This window comes from Hyaena hyaena, unplaced genomic scaffold, assembly GCF_003009895.1.
Source record: "Hyaena hyaena isolate Hyena2069 unplaced genomic scaffold, ASM300989v1 scaffold_390, whole genome shotgun sequence".
Taxonomy (NCBI): Eukaryota; Metazoa; Chordata; class Mammalia; order Carnivora; family Hyaenidae; genus Hyaena; species Hyaena hyaena.
Genome location: NW_024081018.1, coordinates 1046488 through 1073635, shown reverse-complemented (window position 1 = coordinate 1073635; position 27148 = coordinate 1046488). Strand labels below are relative to the sequence as shown.

Below are 27148 nucleotides of genomic sequence, written 5' to 3'. Positions count from 1 at the left end.
GAGAGCAGTGTCAGCGAGAAGAGAGCCAGGACAGTGAGTTACTGAGTGGGAAGTGGAGAAATGAAGATAGGTATAGTCTACTCTTGAGCAGCTTGGGTTATAAGTGAAAGGAAGATTTAAGAATGTTCATAAGCTTAGAGGTAAGATTGTATAACAGAAGAGAAGTTGTAAAAATTGGATGTCATTGATGGAGCAAGATTTGTAAGCTGGTAATGGGAAAGGAAGGAACCAAGGAATTCCATACAACGGAATTATTATTATTATTCAGCCATAAAAAGGAATGAAGTGTTGATACATGCCACAACTTATTTGAACCTCATGAACATTATGCCAAGTGAAAGAAACTAAACACAAAAGGTCACATTTGGGTGATTGTTTTATCTTATATAACCCCAAATAGGCAAATCCATAGAGACAGAAAGCAGATTGGTTGGTGGTTACCAGGAGATGTGGGTGGGTCCTGGGGGGAGAATGAGGAATGATTACTTTTTGGAAATGGGGTGTTTTGCTGAATTGGTGAAGATGTTTTGAAACTAGAGAGAGGTGGCAGTTGCATAACGTTTTGAATACATTAAATGCCACTGTATTGTGCACTTCAGAATGTCTTTTTGTATGTTATATAAATTTTACCTCAACTTAAAAGAGTCTTGGTAGAGCAGTTAAATTTTGACCGGGAAGGAAGACCTCTCTAAGACCAAAGGTACAAATAAGTAGAGATATAGGTAACCTTTTAAGTGAGGTGGTGGGCTAAAAAGTTGAGATGTAGCATAAGCTCTCTGGCCTTTGCTTTCTCTGGGAATATGGAAATGTAGTCAGAACTGGGACAGAGGTGAGAGGTGAGTAGAAATGTAGCCGGGTTTCAAGGTGGAGAGAAATCTTAAGTAGAAGGATTGACAGTGTTCTAGTTGAAAATCTTCCACATAGCAGAGAGCCCTCAATAGCATATCCCCCCCCCGCGCCGCCTTTTTTTGTGGGGGGAACTTCCAAACCTGTCTTGCGCTGTTTCATTCTTCTGAAGAAGTCTCACAGTCCTCATTTCCCAAGTGTCAGTATCTGTTCTACCAGACAGAATTTGCTTTTCAGTCCCATCTCTCCTTTAATTTACAGAAGTTCTGCAGATCTCAAGAAACCTGTTTTCACGCACCTACCAAGCTATCTTCCTTATTTCTTTAAATACTCTGTTTAAATAACATTCCTTTCTTGTTGGTATGTGTTGCCGTTCCTAATGTCACTTAATTTCACAAATGTGATTTGTGGAAAACAGCCTCTGGTTTACAAGAATAAAGTATTGTGTTTTCTTTGTTGAGTTTTTCTCGTTCTGTCGTCAGTTTCTAGGGCTATTCTGAAGGCTCACAGGTAGACAAGATGGTGTAGAAGCATGTGTAGAAGCATGTTAAGAGTGTTAAACAAATGTTGAAAGGTTTACTTTTGAGCCCCCCCTTTTAAAAATTAACAGCTTAATTGAGGTAAATTAATAATTTATATGCCACAAAAACACATTTTAATGTGTATAATTCAGACCCCTTTCCCTTTTGCATGTACTAGCTTACCTTTCATTAAATTATTGCCATAAGGCTCTGAAGCTGAACTCCCTTAAAACTGGTATGATTTTGAAAAGAAGCATGACTAACTCTTTTGAATTGTTTATTTCAAGATCACTCCAAAGAGCACAGGCTCTCTGACCTTTTCAACAGTTGTGTCCTAGCAACGCATCTTCCTACTTCTCTAGTTTCCTTTTATACGTTCTTGGTTTTTTAGCTGAAAAATCTAAAAAAAATGGGGAAAAAGAAAAAGGTTAATTTCCCTCAATCTTTTCATGTGATGATTTTGTTTTACTTACAGTCTGTTCTCAAGAAAGCCTAATGATTATACAAAAACCTAATGATAGGATTAAAGCAATCTGTCTATATTCACTTGGGTTATATTCCCTGACGTCATAAGTCACGGTGATGGCCTGACTTAGTGGAGTTCAGGCAGCTATTATCGTTTAAACTGAAAACGTTGGATGTCTGCTGCAGGTTCCAGTACGTATGAAGAAGCAGCTGCTTATATTCAGTGCCAGTTTGAAGATCTGAACAGGAGAAAAGACACCAAGGAGATCTATACCCACTTCACCTGTGCCACAGACACGAAGAATGTGCAGTTTGTTTTTGATGCTGTTACAGATGTCATCATTAAAAACAACCTAAAGGAATGTGGGCTTTACTGAAGACGGTTGGAGATCAACGAAAGGTAAAACTTCACACGGTTCGGTAGTAGCGCTCTCGCGATGCCTCTGGACTTTGTAGACTGCTCTAATCAAGAATGCTCTTCTTTTCTAGTTACTATGGCGTGGAGTGTTGAGCCCAGACTTCTTTTGCTGTCTCATTGGGCAGCTGCAAGCATGAACGGGACCAGGGAACGGCAGCAGCATGCAGACTCGTAGCACTCTGTAGCACAATCTTCTGTATTAGGGAACTCTTAATTGACACGAGATGCTAAAGTCAGACATTGGAATTGGAACAACTGTAAAGTATGATTCGATCATCAAGGCATCACTTGGATTTCATAATCTCAAATGTTTAGGGCTGATGCGAAGTTGAGGTGCTGCATTCCAGAACTTTTAATATGTAGCTTACTCTTTTTTTTCCTTCTTGACAAACCACCCTAGTTCATTTTTAAAGTTTTTTTTTCCATCAAGAGAATAACGTTACCAAATTTTATTTCTTTGTTTGCAAAAGAATCTTTATTAAAACACAATCTTAACTATGCACACGATGTGAGCAGATCATCTTGAAAATATTCCTCTTAGTAGGAACCCTTTGTTGTTAACTTTTGGTATGCTCAGAACATAATATTTCCATAATTACTTAATTCTTTATGGTTATTGGGACTATGATTATAGCTTTCTTGAATGAAATTTATGTTACTATCCTGTTGAAAGTACCATTATGGTTTTTAAATGGTAATCACATTGGAGAGTTCTGTAATAAGATTCTCGCTTTCTAACTTTTGTTTAAGTTTAGGGTTTAAGGTTAACCTGGTTTATGCTGATTACCAAATTACTAGGTAAACGCTGATGTAGGATGTAAAGTTAGCTTCTTGGATATGGACACACCTAGGGCAGCCGTCAATTAGAAATGCAAATTGCAAAATTCCAGACCGAAACCATGACTTTGCTGCTACATATCTACTAAATTGACCACTTTGGTTCTTGCCTGTTTGTCTCAGTCATAGGGAGTTCTGTAAAAGATGCCCCTTGTTTTCCATCTTCCATGGCCTTTTCTGTTGGGAAACATCTAAAGTGTATTAACAGTGCATGCTTTTACTTTGTAAACATGGTGCCAAATCCCTGTTTGCCATTGTTTTTATTGTAGCAATGTTAATTGTAGTAATCCTTAGTCAGTACCTTCTTTTACCGAAACTCTTGAATTTTGGGACTTTTTCCACTGTGTTGTATGTACAGATTTTAATCTGTTATAGTTGGCAGCAGTATTAAAATGGTGAGTAAAGAGTCCAGGTTTGTTCCTGTTTGTAATTAGTCCTTTCTGGAAATATTTTCTTCTGTTTCTTTTTGTTCCTGCTGAATGTGCTTTGGCCTTTGTCTGAGAATGGGTTTAGGTGGAGGGTTCCCTGAAGGTCTAGTCTTTTGGTGTAGTAGCATTGTTTTATTTTGGGCCGACTAAGGATCTTATGTCATATCTGTGTCAGTAACATGCAGTCGTAATCCATTTTCCAGGTTTACATTTTGGTTATGTGGAGAGCTTTATTCACCTCGGCCTGCAGGTCCTTGTGTATAATGTACAGCAAACGTCCTTAAATATTGAATGGGCCTTTGGGGGAAGGCAAATGAAGAGAATGCATTGTGAGCATTCCAGATCAGCAGTTTGAGCAGTGCCTTTGGGGTCCAGTCTTTTTGGACTGGATTCTATGTCCTCTTTTGGTTTAAAAAAAAAAAAAAAAAAGAAACAAGAATGACGGTCGTCAGAACTGATTCAGAAAGCAAGCCTCAGCAGTTCAGTGCCTTTATTAGAATTATTTTTCTTACTCTTTTTGGAAAAGTATAATTATGCAGATGCTGTAACTGTATTATCTAAACAGTTTTTTTAGGGCTAGAAAGAAAATGATCAGCTTTGATTGGTGATTAGCTTATGCCTGCAACGTAGATAAGATTGACGATTCCTATTCATTTTGAATATATCTTTTCCTTATCGTATTTTGTGCTCTAGGATCATCCAGACATGAGAACTGGCGGAATAGTGTTTTGACTGTGGTCTTTCTATAGTCAGGGCTAATGGGATGGTGGTGATGATAATCCAAAAGGATAAATAATCTAAGTTAATTTTATTTTGAAATGCACCGTGTATTTTCATTTGAATACATCTATCTGATATGTTAATTTTTTTTTTTTAGCTTTTCTGTTAATGAAAAACAGTAATTCTCCAGTTTCTTGCCCCCATGCCATCTACATTTTTCTTTATTCACATGAATATCACCCCCTACCCTACCATCCCAAGTAACTTATCTAAATGCACATTCCTGGAGGATGCAGGGACACAATTCAAGTCATTGGTTTTCAAATATGCCTTAAGTCAAAATCTCCTGGATCCATTCCAGAGATTGGCTCTTGGCTGGCGGGCCTAGTGATCTATAATTTTAAAAAGGTGATTCTTATCATCAGCCTTGCAAATCACTGTTGTGTTTTGAAATAAAAGATCTTTTCTAATAGCAGAGCCAGAGTGTGGGGGTGAAACATCATGTGTACTAGCCTGGAGAAAAAAGGATTGATATTTGTAATCAAAGAAACTAAAAGTTGCCTTGTGTCTTTTCTGTGGGAGAATGCTGGATGTTTGTGATGGACTGCATTTCAGTATTCATGTGGCCAGGCTTTGGACCATCTTAGAAACTAGCACATCTACGAAAATTAAATTTTAATGAGAAGAGAACAGTAACTAGACCTTAGTAGGAAGGAGTGGAACAACAGCTTTATTTTGTTGATAGTCTCATCTCCACCTGATTAAAACCTTGGGCTACAGAAATGCCTTTCGTGAGGCTCTATTTAAAGAGGATGTATTCTCCTTAAAGGCCAGTGTTCCCCAACCTTAGAATCTCAGCCTTGCGGCAGGTTTCACCTCCTGGCATGAAAATTGAAGAACTTTTATAGTTCTTCATAAGCGGATCTTGGGATGACATTTCATCTTGGACAGTTTAAGTTCTAAATCTCTAGTTCAGTGTATTGTTTTATTTCTATTTCCAATGATGGATTGTTATTCTTTATAAGGTGCTGCATTCTAAGAATAGATGGACCAAAGTTTAAAAACCATTTTCTTGCCTTGTTTCTTATACTTTTATGTGTTCTATTTGTGTTTTATTGTGTGCACATTTTAGAGTATTTAAAAATAACTGCTGGTTCTTCTAATTCATATGCCCACCTTATATTCTTATATTCTGGCCACTGTTCAGTTTGTAGCTGTGACTTTCTTTGGGACTGACTTGTCTAGCCTGACTAGTTGTTTCATGTATTTATACATTGGTGTAGCATAGTTCTGGAGTATCCTGGCTCACAGCTTGCTGCTGTATTGGCAGTAACATATAAGGTAAAGTTGGTCTTTCGTTCTGATTAAAAACCTCCCTTTGACTGATTTTCCCCCCTCCAGATGTTCAGATGTTTATTTGAGAGAGAGAGTATGCGCACGTTCGTGCACTCATGTAAGGGGCAGAGAGAGAGAGAAAAACTCAAGCAGTCTCCACATGTTTAGTGCATAGCTCAGTGCAAGGCTCAATCTCCTGAGTTATAAGATCAGGGCTTGAGCCAAAATCAAGAGTAGGACACTTAACCAACTGAGCCACCCAGGCATCCGTCTCCTTCCAGATGTTCAAAAAACCACAGTCCTTTACTCATTTAAATATACCAAAAACAGCACTAGTTTTCTTCACTCTTAACTACTAATGAAATCTTTCATATCTTATACTGACTTAAAAAAATGTTTTTAATTTATTTTTGAGAGAGAAAGAGCATGAGCAGGGGAGGGGCAGAGAGAGAGAGGGAGACACAGAATCTGAAATAGCTCCAGGCTCTGAGCTGGTCAGTACAGAGCCCCACGCAGGGCTTGAACCCACAAACCGTGAGATCACAAGCTGAGCCGAAGTCAGACACTCAACCGACTGAGGCACCCAGGTACTCCTCTTATACTGACTTTAAGGACAAAGTTATTTCAGTTTCCTAGTACTGCCAGGTCATTCGTCAGGCTTCCACAGTACAAGTCAGAGATCTGACCTAGACCATCCACACACAGCTCTCCACGTAGCTTTATGGCTGTCTGAGCACGAGAGAAAACCAGGCTACGGAGAGGCCTGAAATTGAAAGTTGATCTTGTTAGCAGCTATCAGGAAGTAAAAGATTGAGGTGAGGCACTAGGGAATGAACTTCCTGGATGGTCAAGATCTTTGTTCCTTTACCTTCAAGTTTTAACCTGCCACCGCCATTTTCTCATAACCTATGTGAATTACTTCTGCTAGGAGAACATACTCCAAAACAAGTCAGGGCAGGACAGCTTTTTCTGATAGTATGTCATGCTTACATACCTGGCTCGACTCAAGTCTTCTTAGGAATGAGAGATAATAAAGAAGGTTATACGGTATTAGATACATGAGGTACAAGATTAACACAGACAGATTCCCTGGCTAAACTCTACTAAATTAAGATGTTGGAGACAGGAGACAGGTCTTGGGAACATGTATTTTTAAGTAGGTTTCCGAGGTGGTTCTGATGAAGTAACCTGGGCCAACTTTTGGGGATAACTGAATAGGACCTAATATTAAACAACACAAATAGTAGACAGATAACCTTAAAATCACTAGTAAAACGACTGAGGTATTTTTTTATTTGTCAACAAATCAGCAGCACCTTTTGTATGTGCCTTAGAGTGCTGTCCACCAAAAAAATTAGTATGAGAACTGTTTTAGTCAAAGAACATTCCTACACTTTTGATACAGAGTATTTAATTTTTATACAAAATTAACACAAAACACTTGAAGTTTCCAAACATTGGTTTCATTTATCTTACTGCATTTATTCAGTGAAAATGGAAAGATACCTCAAAGTAAAGATAAAATCCTGTGACAGAGGTCTAACTATATGTATGTAATAACATGAATATTCATTCCCAGTTGGTGGATAAAGAGCAAAGCTAGCTAGTTCCAAATTATAGACTGGAAAGTCCTTTTGAAACAAGGCTAGGGAAAGGATAGAGAAGGGGAATGTTTGAGGAGCCAGTAGAAAACTGTATGTTTGCTGCTAACCCGTGTTCTCTTCCTGAAATCTAGTGGGAATGAACAAGGTAGCAGAAATAATCCAGTATTGGCAAATACACTGCTGGGATACACTGTCTCAAGGTATTAGCATTCAGATGTAAGATCTTTGACAGCTGGAATATTAAATTCTGTACAATGTGGTTTATCTCCTATCCTCTACTACCTCTCCCCCCACCCCACCTCCTACCCCCATACTTCTCTCGGTTATCCAAACATTTTTACCGTGAGGCTTGTTTAATGTACGAGAGATTCCCAGCCGACATGACAAATCACAGGAAGTTACCTGTTCTATTCTTTCTAAGGAGAGTAAAGGCCCTGAGACCGCTCAGAATCTTATGGACAATTATTTGTCACTCTGGGTTCTGGTCTTTTCCCTGCTTCCAACTAGCTATGAAATCTGTCTTAACATCCCTCCTCTGTTACTTAAAGGTGGACTAAATTATTCCTTCCAGCTACAATGTTCTATAACCCTGAGGCAATTAAAATAACATATTTAAAAGTGCTTTGTAAATATTCTTTATGATACTCAAGATTATACTATACTGTAAAACAAGTGATCTTGTAAGGTAGTCCCAACAGATGTATTCACTGTAGCTGGCCGCCTTTTATCAGCATCACTTTTCCCATATTCATTTTGAACACCTGAAATGAAGTTCAACTGTAAATGGCTCTAAAATTTGGGGAGCTGGGTAAAAACAAAGGTCTTTGCTTTGCTTTGCATTTAAATCCAGTTCTTTATATCTGTTCATACTAGTGCTTGCTTTTTCATGGCCAGAAGGCAGAAAAAGTCCCTTCTGTTGTGTGCACTTTGTCTGACCTCACGGAAATGTCTTCATGCTTTTACCTAGCAGGATCACCAGAGGCTCTGGCACACTTGCAGTCCCTGGGCCAACACTGAAGTCCTGCTGGAATCTGTGCTTGGGGGGCTGTGCCGGGTAGAGAGGGCAGTGGGAGGTAAGAGTTCTTCACCCTTCACCACCTTCTCCACCCAGCATGGCCAGCACACTTTGGTCTACGGCACATCTCCAATTATAGCGTGGGCTTTGAATGCTGTTATTTCTTACCTTGGGGATGGGGCTTCCCTGATTTGGACTATCTGGGGGACACGTAAGTGAATTTTATTTTTTTTTTATCAGAGTAGGAAGTGTTACATGTAAATGTGTCTTTTATATTGCTTTTAAGACTGAGTTTTTGTGCTGCGTATATCTACAGAACATAAAAGCACACTTCCAATGATCTTCTTTCCATTGTTTTTTTTATTGTAAACTCTACATAATATAAACTCTACCATCTTAATTATTTTTAAGCACATACATAGTTCAGTGGCACTAAGCACATTCACATTGTTGTGCAGACCATCACCACCATCCATCTCCAGAACTTTTTTCATCTTCCCAAACTGAAACACTGTACCCATTAAACACCAACTCACCATTCTCCTCTCCTCCCAGCGCCTGGGAATATACGTGGAATTGTACAGTATTTGTCCTTCTGTGTTTATTGTGTATTTTTGTAAAGAGAAGAAAAAGAAAAGCAACTGTCATCATCTCTACGAGAAGTGGAACCTACTTCACATCTGGCTTAGTGTCATCAGTGTCTAAATGCGCTGCAAGGGAACTGCAGTCAGATCTCTGCCCTCTAAGGAAATTAATTACATCTTCAATGAACAAACATAAAGCTATTTATGTTTTTGTTGTTTTATGCCAATTTCATATTCCATTTTGAGACTGATTTGTGTTCAGTTTGGAGACGATTTTGTTAAATATCTATGATTTAGAGATGGCATAATTTAAAAATAACCACGAATTCGGTTGGGAATGGGAAGAGCTTAGGGAAATAAGAAAATTGACTTTGACTTTATAGTAGTGTTTGGTGTGCTTTCAGTAGCATGGTGCATGGTGCATATATAGAACACTGGCTTGGGATTCAAGAGACCTATTTTGGAGTTCTAGTTTTGCTACCTCCTCGCAGTTTGATCTTGATGAAGACGCTCCTTCTCCCTGGGCCTCAGTTTCTTATCTGTAGATTGTTAGTCTGGACTATTTTAAAATTCCTTCTAGCTTTACCATTTTAGGAATTAAGGTTGCAGTTCAAGAAAATCGGGTCGAATTGTTTCTGACCTATGTTGTTACAAAAAAAGAATTTCTGATGATAAGAAAATTCAACATTATAATGTAAATTTAAAAGGAAGCCAAAGAAGACAGATAAAGACAGCAGAGTGAGTAGAGTACCAGAAGACCTGGCCCATTGGCTGTTTTCATGCTTGGACTATAGGGCCTGTTCTGTATGAACATCCATAACCAAGAAGCCTAGGGTAGGCTTTTATAGTTTGGCCTCTAACCATGTCCTGCTTAGTGTCAAAGATCAAGGAGAAGATAATAAAAGAAGCAAACAATCTGGTACAATTCATGGGGAGGTTGGGCTACCCTATTTGAAGATGGGATAAGTGCGATAAATTAGATTTGGGGCCTGAATAGACAAGATCTGAGCTGGAGTGAGGATTCTGCACCTGGGGCTTCAGGACTCCAAAGATAGAACTTTATTCCTAGTATGTTGGTTTCCCTTGTAATTTTATGCATTTTTAAATATCCTAAGAAGAGGTCCATAAGTTTCATCAGACTGTTGGAGGGAGCCATCATGCATAAAAAGGCTCATAACTCCTGTATATGGAGTTAAAGCAAACAGGTTAGTGATAGTTGGAATATGCTATTTAGGATATAGTCCTGAAGAGAGCTCTTAGATGCATGAAGTCTTGCCCATTTTTTTTCTGTGGTGAAGTTTTATAATTGGCAATAGTCAGAGTACTTCCCCTTATTTCTCTGGTGATGCTCCCAAGTTGATTTCTTTTCATGGAATCAAAAAGACGATTAAATGAGTCCAATTTTAACAGCTGCAAATTTATTCTTCAGTGTATTTCAAGCTCATATGGCTCTCGAGTATCAATATTGCTAGTAGCAGCCTAAGTGTGAATATGTGTTTCTGGCAAGGAACAGATTTTCATTTTAATTGACACTTTCTTTTATATACTGAATCTTGGACGCCAAGAGCTTTCCTCACTAGTAGTTGTAGATGCTAAATCTGTACTTGACTTCACCACCTCCTGTCAAGATAAATGCAAGCTTCGTTTCCCCTCAAACGAGTTCAAAGAAATAATTTACTTGTTGTCTTCTATCGGGAGATGTTGTTTTCAGCCAGGCGTCACATGGGTCCAACTGCAGAGATTTTCAGTGCCTAAAGCAAGAACAGCTGGTTTATTTTGTTCTGAAACGTAGCATTTGAAATGAGAAATTTAGGTTTGCTCAGTTACTCTAAATTCTGTGATTGAGAAGTGGTAGCAATAAAAATCATTAATACTCCAAGTGGGAGTATGTTGAAGTCTTCCAAATTTATTCAGAAAGTGTCTTGTGTACCTGAGACAGTTACTTACAGAGATTAAGGTAACTCAGTCCTTATGGCAGTTTGGGGGCAGAGAGAGAATCTGCGTAATAAAGATGATCATTTTTGGGCATGTGCCTTAGAAACTAACAAACTTACATCTTCCATTCAGTGATCCAGATCTCTGAGCTAAGGCACATAGGGTCTGTTAGTAAAAAAAACAAAAACAAAATGGTGATAAAGGTTTATTGAGGTCTCATTTTATTTTTTCCATACAGTAGGGAAGGTTTCCTATTTTGCTTGGGATAGTTCATCTAAAAACTTGCTCTTGAACTTCATAAATGGCTGCTTTTACATAGGATTTCTTTCTGTGACTCTGACCACATAACTTTTATGTTCCTTCCCCTCAGTTATATTTGTGATCATTAGAATAACCCTGTGGAGTGTAGAAAGTTATCTTTATTTTATAGATAAGAGACTCAAGGGTCAGAGAAATGAAATATTCATACTTTGTAGTAAGTCACAGAATCAGTACTGGCACCTGGGTCTTCTGACTCTTGGGCTTGTGCTCTTTAAACTGCACTCGCTACCCAACTTTGAAAGGAATATATGGGACACAGTTGTGCTCATGTATAGTCGCTCTCCAAGGGAGAGTGGATTCACTCTTCATGCCATGATATATTGGTGTATCATTTTTTGCTTGAAATGACCCAGATTTCAAGCCTGTTTGTGGAACGTATACTTGAGGAGTGAGGAGGATTAGAAGAGCCCACAGTCCTTGAGATTTTCTTTGATGATAATATCTGTAACTGCATCAAATACAAATTTGACATTCTGTGTGTCTGTAGCACAGGTCATGTGACTGTAGATTTCTTTGACATCTTTTCGCATGTTGAGGTCAAGGAACTGACTCTTGATGTAATTCCCTGCATCATCATAAGAGTTGTTCCCTGGTTTTCCAGAAAGAAAAAAGTAAAGAAGTGGGATAAATTAACCCTTTTTAGCTGCTCACTTTTTTTTTAATGTTAAGTTTTATATATTTTAAGAGAGGGAGAGTATGGGTGCACCTGGTGTGCTTGCACACAAGTTGGGGGAAGGGCAGAGGAGAGAGAATCCCGAGCATGCTCCATACTAATGTATGGCTTGATCCCGTGAACCGCAAGATCATGACCTGAGCCAAAATCAAGTCAGACACTTAACCAACTAAGCCACTCAAGCGTCCCTGCTCACTTGTTTTTTAGGTGACCCACCTGCTCCTTGAAATGTGTTGGAAAGCTGCAGTTGGGGACCTATTTTTAGAGGGAGGATCGTCTTCTCTATTGTACTCCAATGTTTATCACTTGAGCAACAAAATTGAGGAGAGCTATCTCTTTGTCTCTGCCCTTGATTTCTGGGAATTATTTAAATAGTCAGTGGCTCTCTTGCATCTAATGTCTCTTCTGTTCCAGGGACATGTGACTTTAAACTTATGACTGAATACCCAAGTTTCTCAGATTAGACATCCAAGTATCACTTGGACATCACAAAGCTCATAAGAGGAACTGAGTATTAAAGGGATAAGGGGGTGGTTGCACCTGTGTGGCTCAGTTGGTTAGGTGTCTGACTTCAGCTTGGGTCATGATCTCGCGATTTGTGGGTTTGAGTCCTGTGTCAGGTTCTGTGTTCACAGCGCAGAGCCTGGAGCCTGCCCCAAGTTTTCTGTCACCTTCTCTCTGCCCCTCCCTGACTCACTCTCTGTCTCTGTCTCTGTCTCTGTCTGTCTCTCTCTCTCTTTCTCAAAAATAAGTGAACATTAAAAAGAAATTTAAGGGATCATCAACCTGGCAAGGCAAAGAACTTACACTTAGTACTCCCTAAGGACAGGTTCCTTTATGTCTTCTTGATCTAGGAAATGAAGCAATCGCCAGTCATTACCAAGAAACCATTACCATTATCTCCATCCCTTGACACTTACCATCGTACTCTGGAAAACAGATGCTGAGATGGACTTTCTTGATTTTTTCCTCAAAGAGGTCCTTCTTGTTGAGAAAGAGGACAATAGAAGTAGCCGCAAAGAACTTGTGGTTACATATGCTGTTGAAGAGGTGTAATGACTCATGCATACGATTCTAATAAAAGGAAACACCATCAGAAATACCAAATTGAGCCGATGGGCTATTGTCTACTTCCTGTTCTTGTTCCCCATGGAGAGACTAGTGGCCCAAATATAAGAGGGAAGTTGGGGAATAGCTTATCTCTTTTTAATGTGGTGGGTTAGGGCCACCAAAGAGATCTAGATGCCCTTCTAATCCTTTTTCTGTCATAACTGTGTGACTTGGGGGAAATCACTCAACTTTTCTGAGTTTTAGTTTCCCTATCTCATAGGGTTGTTATGGAAGTTTGACGAGATCACGTATGTAGTGTCCATGATAGTGGCTAGCATATAGGTGTACAGTAAATGTTAGGCCAATCTTTGACTCCATAAGTGCTGCTTATACAGAGTTGAAACTAGGTCTGAGTTGTCATGTGCCCATTTGCATCTCCATGATAATTTCTTTTTTCAGCGTGATTTTGATAGGCTTCTGTTTAAATAGAGTTCTGGATCAGTGTGGGCAGGAACATAATACGGATTATTGCCCTAGTGTCAAATGGTGAGGACTAGATAATTTCTCAGTGCCACACCATAAGCCTTTCTGTCTTATTTCCTCCTCTGATTGCCACTCTGAGTAGGTGTGAAGTGGTGCTATGTATCTGCAGTCTAAATGTTGCCAAGTGCCTGAGACCAGCCTGTTTTTAGGGAGCAGGCCTTTAGGATTTGAAGTATGCTATTATGTGACTTGGCTCAGTCTTTTCACCCAATGAAGAAAGAAAACAAATCTACTTTTTGTGGCTGTTTGTCATTGCTAATGTTCATGCAGAACCCCTTAAGACTTCATAGACTTCAGGGTTAAAGACGGAAGGGATTGTGAAAAATAAAAGACCCCGTAAGACATTTTGGCTAGAGGATATTCATAGTGCTCTAATGTGAACTTGAACTCCTAAGGAGAAGGGAGAACAGCTGGAGTGAGGATGGGGAATATAGGAGATTTGTATTCTGTCAATAAGCTATGGGCCCCCATTAGCATATTCCATTGCCTTGATATACTCTGTCTCAGGCTCCAAGGCTGGGCTGATGCTTCGCCTGCAGAGCTCCTATCTTGTTAAACTGCGGGCTCAAGAGATTCACCCCTCAGGTAGTCTTCCAGCTGCCAATTTAAGTCACATGTGAGAAACCTGGTCTGCCAGTCTCTCCTTAGTCCTGCTGATGGTACATATTTAGACTTCCAAGTGAGGTTAGTAGTCCAACCCCTCTATCCTCTTGCACAAAGATGCACATTTTATGTTGTTTTTCTTCTTTATCATTTTCATCTCTTATCCTCTATTTCCATAGGTGTCCTGGAAAAGTCCTAAGTGTATCATCCCCTGCGCTTTGCCCAGCTGTGGTCCCTTTAGTACTCCGTTTCTCTCATGAGCTGTGTGATATCCAAGTGATTCTTAGATGTCTACTCTGAGACCAAGCCCACTTCCAGTAAATCTAGAGCTCTAAAGTGCTAACCTGGAACCTGCAAAAGAGGAAGTTTTTCTAGAATTATTTGCCTGAGACATTGATTTGTGTGCCAGAGGACTGCTAGTCTGTCAGTGTTAGCTGAAATCACCCATGCAGAAGAACTGGTGACACAAAGCTTAGAGGAAGGGTCACAGGGGGACTGTCTATCAAAGCTGCTTAGCGTAAAGGCCACTTACCACTTCGTCATCTTCCACTAGCACCATATCATAGGCACTGAGGGCCGCACAGAAAATGATGCAGGTGACTCCCTCAAAGCAGTGGATCCACTTCTTTCTCTCTGATCTTTGCCCTCCCACGTCAAACATCCTGAGGGAAGAAACAGCACATGTACTTGGTGTTTACCCCAGAGGGGTGGCCACTTGGGGGCCAGTCGGCAGTGAGATGGGAAATGGGGAGAAATAGGATAGTCATTCAGACTGGGCTTTAGTGAAGGCCAAGGAGCATGCCCATGCCCCTTTTTGGTATCTGAGGTGCCCCTAGGGAACCATGTGTGTGTCTGTGGTGCCTTAGGGAGCTGTGTACTCACCTGAAGTTCAAGTCTTTGACAGAAAACTTGGTCTCAATGATGCCTGTGGTTTTGACTCTGGATCGTAGCACATCTTGCTCATTAGGGAGGTAGTCAGGGGCTGTAATCCGGTCTAATTGGTTCAGGTAGCTAGAGAAGAGATTGGAACAGATGACGTTAAGCTTTCCGCAGCCAGGACCAACAAAGGTAAAGGGTGTTACCCAAAGTCATCTAACTAAGTTGGTGATAGAACCAGGCCTAGAGTCCATATTGTTAAATCTAGGGTTCTTTCCTTCAAACCCTCTTGTGTCCTTAAAAAAGGGAGTGTGAGCTGAGGGACATGCCCAGTTGAAGCAGGGTCCTGTCGCATTTAAGTGATATCAGATGACTTTTCCTTAAGTTGTGCCTGGCTACAAGTTTTTCTAGATCTTTCAGTAAGAATTGGTGGATTAAATGAGTGCCAGAAGTTCTAGCAAGAAGCAGAGTAGGGGGGCCTGGGTGTCTTGGTCGGTTGAGCTTCCGACTCTCGATTTTGGCTCAGGTCATGATCCCAGGATCGTGGGATCCAGCTCTGTGCCGAGTGTGGAGCCTGCTTGAGATTCATTCATTCATTCATTCATTCATTCTCTCTCTCTTCCTCTCTCCCCTCTCTTTCCTCTGTCCCACTCATGCTCTCTTTAAAATAAAAATAAATTTAGCAAAAGGCAGGAGTAGACTAAAAAGAGGTTTCAGAGACATGAGAGATGTGAATTGGTGTAATGCATGGACCTTGTTTATATCCTGAACCAAGTTGAGGAGCAAACAGTTGAGATAACTGGGGAAACTTAAATGTGCTCTGGCTTGGATATTTGATGACATTAAGGAATTATTAAATATTTAGGTGTGGTGGTTATGTTGTGATTTCCTTTTTTTTTTTAAAGAGGCTCTTTCTCTTTTTCTTTTTTAGATACATAATGAAATTTTTGGGATGTAATGATAGGATATTTGGGACTTCCTTCAGAATAATCCAGTGGGAGATGGAGCTAAAATGGAACAAGAGTGGTCATGAGTTGGTAACAGTTGAAGTCAGGTGATTCACTATATTATTCTGCTTTTGTGTGTGTTTGACAGTTATCATGAATTATTTTTTTTAAAGACAAGGAAGGCAGATGTGAAGTGGGATGACAGAGAATAAGGGAAAGAAAATTAACAAGTGTGTAGTATATGCCAGTATTTTCACCTTTAAATTCTCATTGAACCTCATATACCTTCAAGTTTCATTCCCCATTTTACAGATGAAGGATAATTTCAGAAGAGTTGAGTAACTTGTCCAAGGTCAAGAGGCACTGTGATATATTGTAAAAAGCATTCAGCTTTGTGGTCAGATAGACCTGGAGTCAAATTCAACCTCTGCCATTTATCTATATGACTTTGGGCAAGTCAGTTAACTTCTCTGAACCTCAGGTTTTCATCAGACTAGTAAAAAGTACTGTCTACCTCGAATGATCTAACGAGATGGTGCACCTAATGCCCCTGGCAGTGCCTGGGCCTTAGCGAGTGCTCTGTGGACGGTAAATGATAACTATGTTGTAAAATTAGGTGACAGAGGAGGGATTAAATCCAGGTCTGTCTGACTACAGAGCTCATGCCCATCTATGAAACCATGCCGTTTGAGGTAGGCTTGATACACTCTTTGTACCTTATCTTTTTGGAACCAGCTTCACAAAGTTGGTTCTTTTAAATCTCTGACCTACTTCCTTTGGTTTGCCCTGGAAGTTTCTGGCACCCAGTCATAAAATGCTACGTGTGAAGGGAGCATTTATTTCTGGTTGGTGGCCTAAGTAGATACGCTGAGGTTACCAGCTAGAATGTTACTACCCTGAAAAGACCATCGTGAATCACCTGCCTCCTGGGAGAGCATGTGGCAGAACTTCAGGTCTGTCTTTGAGGTTCTGAAAGGAGAGACTACATGTAAGAATGAAGAGGACAGCGGTCTGAGGGCTACCAAGCAGGACACATTTGTTTTTGATTTGGGGGTCTTCAGCTCTATAGGCTGTGTTGAGCCAGTGTGAAGCAATACAGAGTGGTGGCAACTGTGGCAGCGCCCCTCGCTAAAGGCATTAAGTTCAACGCCTAGTAAAACACTGCTTGGACCTAACAAAACAGGTATCCAAGCTGAATTCAGTCCTTGTGACTCCAGCTTTCATGGCTGCAATTTTAGGCTGGGTGTGATTTTTCCTAGAAGGTTGTTTATACTTAATCCCACCCCTTCCCCAGCCAGAGTCTTACTAAGATGCTGAGTCATTGAGCTGGTACTCTGCAGCTCTCTCGAAGCAGGCTTGCACCCCACCATCCTTCCACAGCTTCTTGATGACCTCCACCAACTCGGGAGGCATGGTGCCCTCCTCAGTGGAGTCAGCCAGGTTGTTGAGCTGTCGCCCAGTGTCCTGTAAGGCAGAGACCTGGGTGAGAACTACACAGGAGTAATGGCTTTCCAGGAGATTCCTGGGGATACTGCTCAGAAGGAAGCATTTTGCATTGGTACCAAAGCCCAAGATGGAGATTGCAGCCAGGGAAGATGCTTAGAAAACATACTGATTGATTCTGAGTGGGCTTCTGAGATGTAGAGGGTGGCAATTTATCCAGTCCTAGGATGTCTCGGGGAAAACAGGTTCCAGGGGCTTCCGCTGTGGTGTTTCTGTCTCCCGTCCTTAGTTCAAAAGAGTACGGCCACAAAATGTGGGTCCTCTGCTTGCAGGGAGGTTGGAAGTTTAAAGACCAGATTTACCATGAAATAGACCAGCTGGTAGACAAAAAGCCATCACCTTTGTTCTTTCACTGATTCAAATCTAGGAAAAGGCAAATGCTAGATCTAGAGATTTAGTTTATGAAAGTTCCATGGCCAGGCAAGGAGCCCAGGGGAGCGATTTAAATGGTAAGATAAGACAGAAAGGCAGAGGAAGCTGAGAACGGATTTGGGTAATGTATTATAAAGGTAGGGATTGCACACTTCCCCAAGACTGAAGTAAAAAGATTGGAAGCTCAGTAGGTAGGATTTAGTTATATGAAACTCTTTTCTGGCCCGTATTTCCTCATAGCTTGTCGGCTGCCTGTTTCTGCTCATTAGCCTTTCCTTCCAACCTTAACCACATACTGTTCACCACATACCGCACAGCTTGGTTCAGCATAGTCAATACCCAGTGTGGACATGGCCCGGATGATCGCCAAGATGGACTGCAGCACATTCCCATAGATGATGGCCTTGTACTCGAGGCATTCTTCTGGTGAATAGCCATCCTGATGAATGATCCTGCAAGACACCCAGCCCTTAGTTGGACCCGAGTAACCAGACCTAAGGGATTGGGAATCTGGAAGGATTTATTAAAGGGTCATAAGAACCCCATCTCTATTCCTATTGCTGTCCCAAAGTGGAGAGTGAGGGGGAAAGGGCATGCCAATGAGGGGGCATTGGAATTCAGGTTCTTTATATCCTTTACATCTGGGTTCCTTTGGGCTGAAGAGCCCCTCATCCTCCATGCCTCTACTGGCTCTACTGACTTCATCACCCTACCTCAGTCCTCTGGGGGTTTGTTCCTACTCACTTCATCTGTTTGACGATAGTGCTCTTTCCTGACTCCCCAGCACCTGCGGGAGAAATGCTTATGCTTCAGATTTCCACCACCTCTCCCCAGTCCTCCAGGAGATGGCTTGTGAGAAGCCTAAACAGGGCTTGCCTGGGAGTCTGGTTAGGAGAGAACCTGTAGGGGTGATTGCTGCCCTCAATTTCTGCCAGCCTTGGGCTCAAGCCACTTAGTCTGGACTTAGAGCAAGAGTTTTTCAGCCTCTGCACTGTTGGCATTTTGGGCTGGACAGTTATTTTTTCGTGGGGGGCTGTCCTGTGCATTGTAGGGTGTTTTGCAGCATTCCTGGCCTCTACTCGCTAGAGGCCAGTAGCACTCTACTCTTCCAGTTGTGACAACTAAAAATGTCTCCGGACATTCCCAAGTGTCCTGGGGAGGGGTGAGGGTGGTGGCAAAATCTCACTGAGAACCACTGATACCTTCAGGGAATTCCTTTAACACATTTCTCTTCTGCCCAGTTTTACTCGGGAGAGTGATCTGGGGGCAGGATTGCAGAAAACTGGATAACTTCACTGAAATACAGTTTTTTCATCATCTTGCTTTTTCCTTTATTGACTAAAATGTCCTCCTACCCTCTCATCGACGCTCTGCTCTCCTCCCACATACCTTTCAGCCCTCTCCCCGAGTCTGTACTGCTCTGATGCCCTAACCTCTCTCCCAGTTAGTCTGTGCTGGTTCCCTCTAAGCTGCTTATCCTGAATGTGGAAGAAAGCTGCTTAGGCTTAAAAGATCTCTCAGTGGCCTTGCCATCTCTTTCCCCTCTGTAGCTTCTTGGGCTCCTTGCAGCCTGAGTCCAGCTTATATGCTCACAGATCGGCTGGGGAAAAGGAGGCGCCCCGGCCTGGGGCTCCAGTTCCCAGGCTCCTCATGGGCTTGCAAACAGCCCAGCCAGCTAATCTGCTGCTGCATAGACCCCACCTGCACCAGCTAGCCTCTCTCTGTCCTACTGTTGGGGTTTTTTCCTAAGGCAGGTGTCCCAAACTCTATTGTCTCGGTTCTGTTTACAGCTGTGACCAGTCTCTCTGACCAACAGAAGTGCTTTTCTTTTTTCAGCACAGACCTGTGATCTGCTTAGGGCCCATCAAGTTGATGAACCTCCCATCTGGCAGGGGCTTTCAAGGCAGCTACTGAACAGAAAGCCAGGAAAGGACTGCCTTAGATGTTCCTCCTCCCCCAGGGCTCCCTAGTTATAAAATATATACAGAATGTTGACTGGAAGCAAGGAGAAGGAACCCGTTTATGTGGCAAGAACCAGTGGGCCTGCTCCTGGGACTACCTGGCACTGATGCTGTGGCAGGACTTCTGAGTCCCCTGTCCTCTCCTGAGTCTTTGACTTAGAGCTCTTTGACTGCAGGTCAGGTAACTGTAAGCCCAGGGTTCACGGTATTTGCCAAGCGGTGAGGTGTTAGGTTTGGTTAGATTTGGAGACGGATGGGTCTCTCCCAGCCCTTGCACTATTCCTGGTTCAAGGAGGGGCAGGACTATTCCAGGATAGCTTTGGCATTCTGCATCTCCTTGGGGTGGCTGTGCTCAGCCCTAGAGCTCTGACCCCCTAGCCTGGGACCAGACGGAGAGAGGAAAATGACTGCCATCCGTCCTCCCCACGGGGTGGGCTAGAACCCATCTAGCATTCAGGATAAGCAGGAAGGAGCAGTACCTTCTTCTCTGGCTCATCCTCCCATCTCGCTCACCCAGCAGTAGCAGTTTGACGGTCTTGGCTTCCTTGTCAGCATCCTCTTGCAGCTTCTTTTCCAGCTCCTTGGACCTCTTGGCCAGTTCTTTGTCCTCAGCACTGATTCCACTCCCCATCTTTCTGCTATCTCTTCCTCCGCTGCTGCTTCTGGCCCTTAAGCCTCTTCTCTAGGGTTTCCTATCTGTGAGATGGAAGATAGGGAAAAAGTAAATTGGGATTGAGTATCCGTTTTGTAGTCCTCCTCAAAAGCTGCTCTCTAGGGAGCTCGGTGAGGGAGCAGGCTCTAGGTTCTTGTACCCTGCCTGTCTTGGCTGAGACTTTCTGCCCCAGCTGGAGACCTACTTAGTCTAGGGATTGTAGCCTTTTTATCTAGCAATGTGATGGGTCAAGCCAATTAAGAGCTCAATATGACAAAGGGCAAATACGTGTGTTCTGTAACTAAGAAAATGGCTGGATTTTGTCACAGAGGACAGGATGCAGGTACTGGAGCTCTCTGGAATGAGATCACTGCTGTCCCATCCTTTTGAGGGGCCGATCTCCTAAAAGTCTCTTTCTTCCTTGGATTCACTTGCATCTTAGCGCTAGAGATTAGAGGCGTAAACGTAGGAAGCTCTTCCCATTCCGGGACTCCAGATTTTAGGGTCTTGGTTTTGAGGGCTTCAAGGCATCAAAGCACCCTCTCCATACCAGGCTGGTTCTGGCGAGGAAATTTTGTTTAGGGTGGTGCCTTTCCTGGAAATGCTGCACCAGGAAGCTGTTAGCATTGTTCTGTTATGTTGGGTCATCTCCGTATGTGCTTCTGTTATAGCATTTATCACTTCACACTGTGCTTTGCTTTACAAATGGGTTTTCCTCAGTCTGAATTCCTTCCCCTGGAGGTCAGGGACCGAGTCTGATTCATACTTAAGTCCTTTAGACCTTGTGGTTTATTAGCAGACCCTCAGCGAAGGTTTGGTGAATGCATGAAGGAGAAAGGGTATACATAGAGAGAGTGCGGCTCGAACTCTCTCAAGCCACCTGATGCCCCCCCTGCACTTGGTGAGTGAACTTTGCTGTTTAGCGTGGGGGGTTGTGCTGTCTCATACAGCAAACTGCTTCCTTGGGAAATTGGACGCTAGCCTCTGGCTTTGCAAAGGTTGGGGCAGCCCTCCCTCTGGCCCTCATCCCAGCTGCCCCTTCCTGGGAAGAAATGCCAGAGAGTAATCCAACAGTTGCCTCTCAGACCTATGGAAGCCTCTCTCTGTTGGTCATATTTCTCTACGCCAGTTATTTCAGTTTAATTAAAGGGGTTGCTGGCGGAGCCTCCTCAGAAGGAGATACTTCAGGATTTCCCTGCCCAAAATGTGGTGCAAGGCCCAGCACAGATAGCCTGGGAGCTTCTTATAAATGCAGGATCTCAGGCTTTAACCTAGACCTGACTCAGAGGCTGCGTTTTAACTGGATTGTCGATGACTCCCAGGATGTTAGAGTTCCGGAAGTACTGCCCTAGGAAGTATTAGGGAACTGTTTTTTCCTCAAACCTGCCTAATCATGAGGATCACCTGAGATGCTTGTTTCTGTGTGTTATCAAATCTTAGGTCTCACTGATTGGAAGATCACTCAGATTTCAAAGATGTTAAAATATCCTACATGTTTTCATAAAGGGGTTTGCTTTCGAATCCTTAAGTTCAGGTAATAGTGCTAATTCCAGAGCCCGAGATACTCTTAAACTAATGCAAGTGATTATCATCATCTGGCGAGTTTGGAAAAACTTGATCCAGAAGAGTGGTTCTCAGCTTTTGGTGTACTTTGAAATTCACCCACAGAGCTTTAGAAAACAATACTGATCTAATGGGTCTGGAATACAGTCCTGGCATGAAGATTTCCAAATTTCTTCAGGTGATTCTAACATGCAGCCAAGGAATTGAAGACTTAATTTGAGCTCGAAGGGCTTGACGTGTTCTTTCCTTTTAGAGTGGCATTGTGCTGCAGTGGCCTGCGCATTTAGACTGAGAAGCTGGGAGGGAGCACCTGGGCCTCCCACATACCAGGTGCCCTGGGCCATTGCTGAGCTCCTTCCTCCTTCCACCACCTTTCAGCTGCATATCTGAGCATCTGGCTGAGAAGCCCTGGGCCTGGAGCCCAGACTCTCGGGGCTGATGGGGAAATAGGTAGCCGCCACGGTGCCTTCCCTAGTGATCATGTTTTCCCAATCAAAAATTGGCAAGTGCTTCTTGACTTAAAACAGGAGAGTGTCTTTGAAACTGTGACTGTCTTAGAATCTGGGCTATAAGGTTTCAGTAATTATACCTCCCCAGCCCAGCCCTAGCCTACCCACAATATTGGTAACCTACACCCAGGCCGGAGCTATGCTGAAGCCTGCTCTGTACAGAGCAGAGGACAGCTAGCCACCGTGCCGGCCAAGTTATGTGGCTCATATCAGTTCATTCTCACACTAACTTCAGGGTAAGTGCTCTGTCCCCAGTTTACAGACCAGAGAATTGAGACTTGAGGGTTAAGTAACTTGTTCAAGGTCCTATAGTTTAATAAACAGACAGATCAGGTGATCTTTCTTCCCACTACCCCACGTAAGCAGCCAGTGAGAGAACACTTGGAGAACACAGGCAATATGCATGAGCTCCATAACAGTAGCACTTGCACTGTTAAAGGAACCACTCGCTTGTTTGACGCATGGAGAAAATGTTCGAGCTTGATCCTTTTTCAGCTACCACCTCTGCAAACTTTTGTGCTGCTCCTACTTGTTTCGTAGTTTCCTGGGCTCCCATTCCGGCTACTAAGCTGAGTAAGGGAGCTCCTGACCCTTGCCTGGCCTCTGATTGTGCTGCCCCATCCTGATGCCAATGACCTCCTGCCTCCCGTCTTCAGCTCCTATGCCTTTCGAAACTGTGACTGTTTTACTTTATTATCTCATATGGGTTCAGTGTCCTGGTGGAATAGGAAAAGCATGTACATTCCATTCCCATTTAGAAGCACAGAAAGATGATCCTCACATTAATAAACACATTAGCATCAGAATCAGCTAGAGCTCAGGAGTCCTAGTCACATCCTGATAACCAATCATTTTGAGTGAAAAAAGACACCATTTCCCAATGAATTAATCCTGTTTCCTGAACTAAGGGGAGACCTCAGGATCTGTCTTACCTTCAGTGATGGGGATTGTGAATAAAGACTTGTCCCAGCTGGCTTAGGGGGGACAAGAATGAAGAACTGCCCTCAGGACCTTCTAGTCCAAAGGAAGAGGTGGGGTAAGTTCACCGGGAAACAGTTGAATTAAAGGAACACTGTGTAGTGCTGGAGAGTGCTGAAGGGTTCAGAGCTGTTTAAGACCTACCCTCCACCCCTGGTAGGAAAGACAATTATAAACACATTTAACTGTCAGGCTGAAAAATTCTGTAGAAGAAAGGAGGGAGCAACTAAAATGAACAGATTTGCCAACAGAGAAGCAGAACAACAATAGAAACAGCGGGGTTGGTGGGGGAGGCATTTTGGGAGAGGAAAGGCGTGAGGCCCGAGGTGCAAAGCGTGTGCAGGGAAGACTGGGAAATGAGATGTGATTGGTGGGGCAGGAGAGGGAAAGGTGTGTGGAGGGGAGGGCTGGGAGAGGAGGACAGCAAAGGGTTGTGGCTAGCCAGCGAGGGCCTGGAATGACAGCGCGTGGCTAAAGCCATTTGAATACTTACAAACTAGTACCTGTGGACTCAGCTGTAGAGTCCTGTAAACAATGTCAGAGGACTGGGGAAGAGGGTGGGTGACAGGACCGGCTGCTTGGACAAGCTGAAAAATGAGCTGAGTAGCTTGGTTCCAGAAGGATCTAAGCATGATGCTTTGGGAAACTGTTCAGGCCAAGGGTATTTGTGAGGCTGGAGGTGTTCTCTCCCAAGTCCAGTGTCTGCAGGGAGTGGTCTGGCCTAGGGGGGAAGCTGACATCACAAGTGAACTATGGGCCAGAAGCTAAGAGGAGCCAAGCCTTCTCCAGAGAATTAAGGAGCACACTTGAGTGGGGGCCTAGGGTTCAGGGAGGGCCATTTAAGGAACCATCTGGTGAAGAGTAGGAGGGGAGGGAGCTGTATTTAGAGCTAGGGAAGATCTCAGAGGCTCAAAGACAACATTATGGCCCTAACATGAGCAAAGCTGGAGGCCAAAGGATGACTCACTGCTTCGCTTCCCAAACTCTGGTTTTGCGTAGTCAGTGAACCCCGCTGAGATTCTTACTGGTGTTGTGTAGGTGGGGAAATCGATGCTTAGCTGTAATCAGGACACACTTCCTAGCAGGCACTGCATACCAAATGGCCTGGAGATAGGGGAGGGTTGTGGGGTGAAGGGTGTGTTGCAGATTGGACTAGGGAGGAGCATGAAGGGACTAGTGAACCAGTTTCCCTGGGCAGGGTGGAGGGCAGGGATTGCCACCTATGGGCTGGTTAGGTAGGTAGGTCCGGATTAAGGGGGAATCCGAATGAGACCTAGCCCAGTGCGAGATACCTAAAACTATGTCAAAATATGCATTTTATCAGAATATAGATGACACTCTACATGATTACCTGCTGCTTGATTTTTAATTTCGAGGTTTATTTTGTCATTCATTGTTGAGAGCCCAACAGCTTGAAAATTCCTAAAGATCCCAAGACCAATTTAGTCTGGGATTAAGACCCAGGAGAGTTTATGGGGTGCCTGGGTGGCTCAGTCGATTGCATGTCCGACTTCAGCTCAGGTCATGATCTCACGGTTTGTGGGTTCGAGCCCTGCGTTGGGCTCTGTGCTGACAGCTCAGAGCCTGTAGGCTGCTTCAGATTCTGTGTCTCCCTCTCTCTCTGACCCTCCCCTGCTCATGCTGTCTCTCTCTTTCTCAGAAATAAATAAAACATTAAAAAAAAAAAAAGACCCAGGAGAGTTTATTGGGAGTGGGGTGTGGAGGCTGTTACAGATTTGTTGTTTCCTATTCCCTTGATTATAAAAGTAATGGATATGCATGGTAGACAATCTTTTTAAATGCAGTTAAGTATAAAGAAAATAGAATTCCCAATTCTACCACCCACAGATAATCATTTGTAAACTTTTTGGCGTGTTTGTTTTCTATGCGTATATGTCACATAATTAGGGCCATACCATATGTACAGATTTTTACATTTCATATTTTTAACCAAACTTTACATTGTAAATATTTCCACCCCATTAAGAAATTCTCCAAGAACAACTTTTAATGGTTGTGTTTCATTGCATGCATTCCCCTATTGGACCTTTATGTTTCCAGCCTTTTTATGTGATAAACATTGCAGTGGTGAACAAACTCGTGCATATTTTTCTAGTAGCTCTTTAGAATAACAATTGCTGAAAGTAGAATTACTGGGTCAGGTAATAGGAACTTTTTAAAAACTCTTGATTATATATTACCAAATGGCTTTCAGAAAGATTATGTTGATGTTCATGTCAACCAGAAATGTATGCGTGTCCCATCTCACTGCACCCTTGCCTGTATTAGGATTTTTTTCCCCTTCATCTTTGCTAATTTGATGGGTAAACATGGTTATTTCCTTTGTTTTATCTGTTTCATTGCTTCTTTGTGAGGTGAACTCCCCCACCCCCATGTTTATGGAAGCCATAGTTTTTTTGAGTTTGTCCAGGGTGAGGAGGAGTGGCAGGCAGAGATCAATAGATGTGACACCACATACACACAGATAATAGGGTACAGGGTCCAGAATCCAGCCTGGGGAGAGGTGGGGGAGGCAGAGTTTGGGAAGTAATTTGACTGTGGGGGAGAATTGGGAGGAGCTGGACAAACAGCATTAATTCAACTGGGTGTGGGGAACAAAGGGCTCCTACAAGGTGGAGAAATAGGGAAAAGATTAATTATTGCTAATACACTTAATTATGTTTAGTAAGTCTTAGCTCCCCCCCTCCCCAAGTTCTCTTCAGCTAGGATTCTGTGTTACTTGGGAGTGGGGGTGCTGGCTGGGTGGGGTGTGTGTCGTTCCCCCAAACATCCCAACTCCATTTCTTTATAGGCCACCAAGAGAATCATCACGGTGGGATGTTGTCAACAAGGAACCAAGGCCAAGGACATAGTAGTGATAAGACAGACATTAACTGAGTAGTAACTACAGGCCAGGCACTGTTCTGAGCACTTAATTTATATAACGACTACTATACAAAGCAGGATCTCTTAGAGTCATTTTCTAGAGGAAATAGAAGCACTGAGAGTTCAGTAACTTCCCCACCGTCAATCACAAAGTAGGTGGAGTCTGGAATTGAACCCAGGCATTCTGGCTACAGAGCCTAAACTTTTAACCAATGAATATAAAAGTAAATGTATGAAGGGGAAACTGAATTTCGTGGCACACCGTTTATCTATGCCTGCCAGAGGAAAACAGAGGACCCCGGAGTGAGACCGCCCAGGAACAGCTTCTAAAAGTGAATGAATGGGGCACCTGGCTGGCTCAGTGGTGGACCTTATGACTCAAGGGGTTGTGAGTTCGAGGCCTACCTTTGGTGTAGAGATTTACTTAAAAATAAACTCTTATAAAACATAAAAGTGAATGAGTCCCGAGACAATACTATCTTTGATCGGCCACCGACTTTGTGCCAGGCATTGTGCAAAGGTGCTGAACGTTTAATGCTCAGAACAACTCCCTTAAGTGCGATTACACCACCCCAATTCACTGATGAGGAAGCTGACGCACAAGACTTGCCCAAGACCCGCCCGGCTAACTGCGGAGTGGCGACTGCCCACGTGGCGCGGGGAAGAGGAACCCGGCGGGGGCGGGGCCTGCCCGGAGGGGGCGGGGCCTCGGACACAGCTGGGCCTGGGGAGGCAGAGACGCCCGGAGGCGCTGTCTAGGCATCGGTGGGGTCGCACCTGTTGCGTGACTCCACCACAGTCCAGCTACGGTGGTCCGATCCCGAACACCCAGAGACTGTGGAGAGAAGCACAGACGAGTTCCGGGTCCTGCTCTCCGGGGAGCACGTGGCCTGCTCGCCTCCTGAGCAGAGAGCTGGGAGTCGGGACTCCCGGGGTCTTCGAGGCCAGTTCAGCGGCCGAGGTCCGCCGAGGTCCGCCTCCCGCCTCCCGGCAATTTTGAAAG

General features: G+C 43.2%; 2 protein-coding genes across 2 annotated transcripts in view; one reads left to right on the top strand and one right to left on the bottom strand.

The window, feature by feature from the left end:
- The window catches only part of GNAI3 (G protein subunit alpha i3), a 39126-nt gene extending 35630 nt beyond the window's left edge, over positions 1 to 3496 (top strand). The window contains exons 8-9 of the mRNA XM_039251085.1: positions 2019 to 2232; positions 2322 to 3496. Of these exons, the coding sequence (XP_039107016.1) occupies positions 2019 to 2209 (191 nt within the window). The 3' untranslated portion in view covers positions 2210 to 2232; positions 2322 to 3496. The remainder of the gene's footprint in view (positions 1 to 2018; positions 2233 to 2321) is intronic.
- Positions 3497 to 10939: 7443 nt separating this feature from the next.
- GNAT2 (G protein subunit alpha transducin 2) lies at positions 10940 to 20502 on the bottom strand. The gene is made up of 8 exons (XM_039251108.1): positions 20071 to 20502; positions 18341 to 18383; positions 17907 to 18048; positions 17028 to 17185; positions 14781 to 14909; positions 14431 to 14560; positions 12623 to 12776; positions 10940 to 11618 (listed from the first exon to the last, which is right to left on the bottom strand). Exons 1-8 carry the CDS (start codon positions 20186 to 20188, stop codon positions 11428 to 11430), a joined length of 1065 nt encoding a protein of 354 aa, XP_039107039.1. The 5' UTR covers positions 20189 to 20502; the 3' UTR covers positions 10940 to 11427.
- Between the last annotated feature and the right edge of the window lie 6646 nt (positions 20503 to 27148).

What these genes read in the sequence shown, in the direction of transcription:
- GNAT2 (XM_039251108.1), bottom strand. Translation starts at nt 20,188, where the DNA reads ATGGGGAGTGGAATCAGTGCTGAGGACAAAGAACTGGCCAAGAGGTCC. An exon ending in ATGCTGAACCAAGCTGTGCG is followed by an intron (nt 17,186 to 17,906) that starts GTATGTGGTGAA and finishes TCTGCCTTACAG; the next exon opens with GACACTGGGCGACAGCTCAA. An exon ending in GTCAAAGACTTGAACTTCAG is followed by an intron (nt 14,561 to 14,780) that starts GTGAGTACACAG and finishes TTCTTCCCTCAG; the next exon opens with GATGTTTGACGTGGGAGGGC.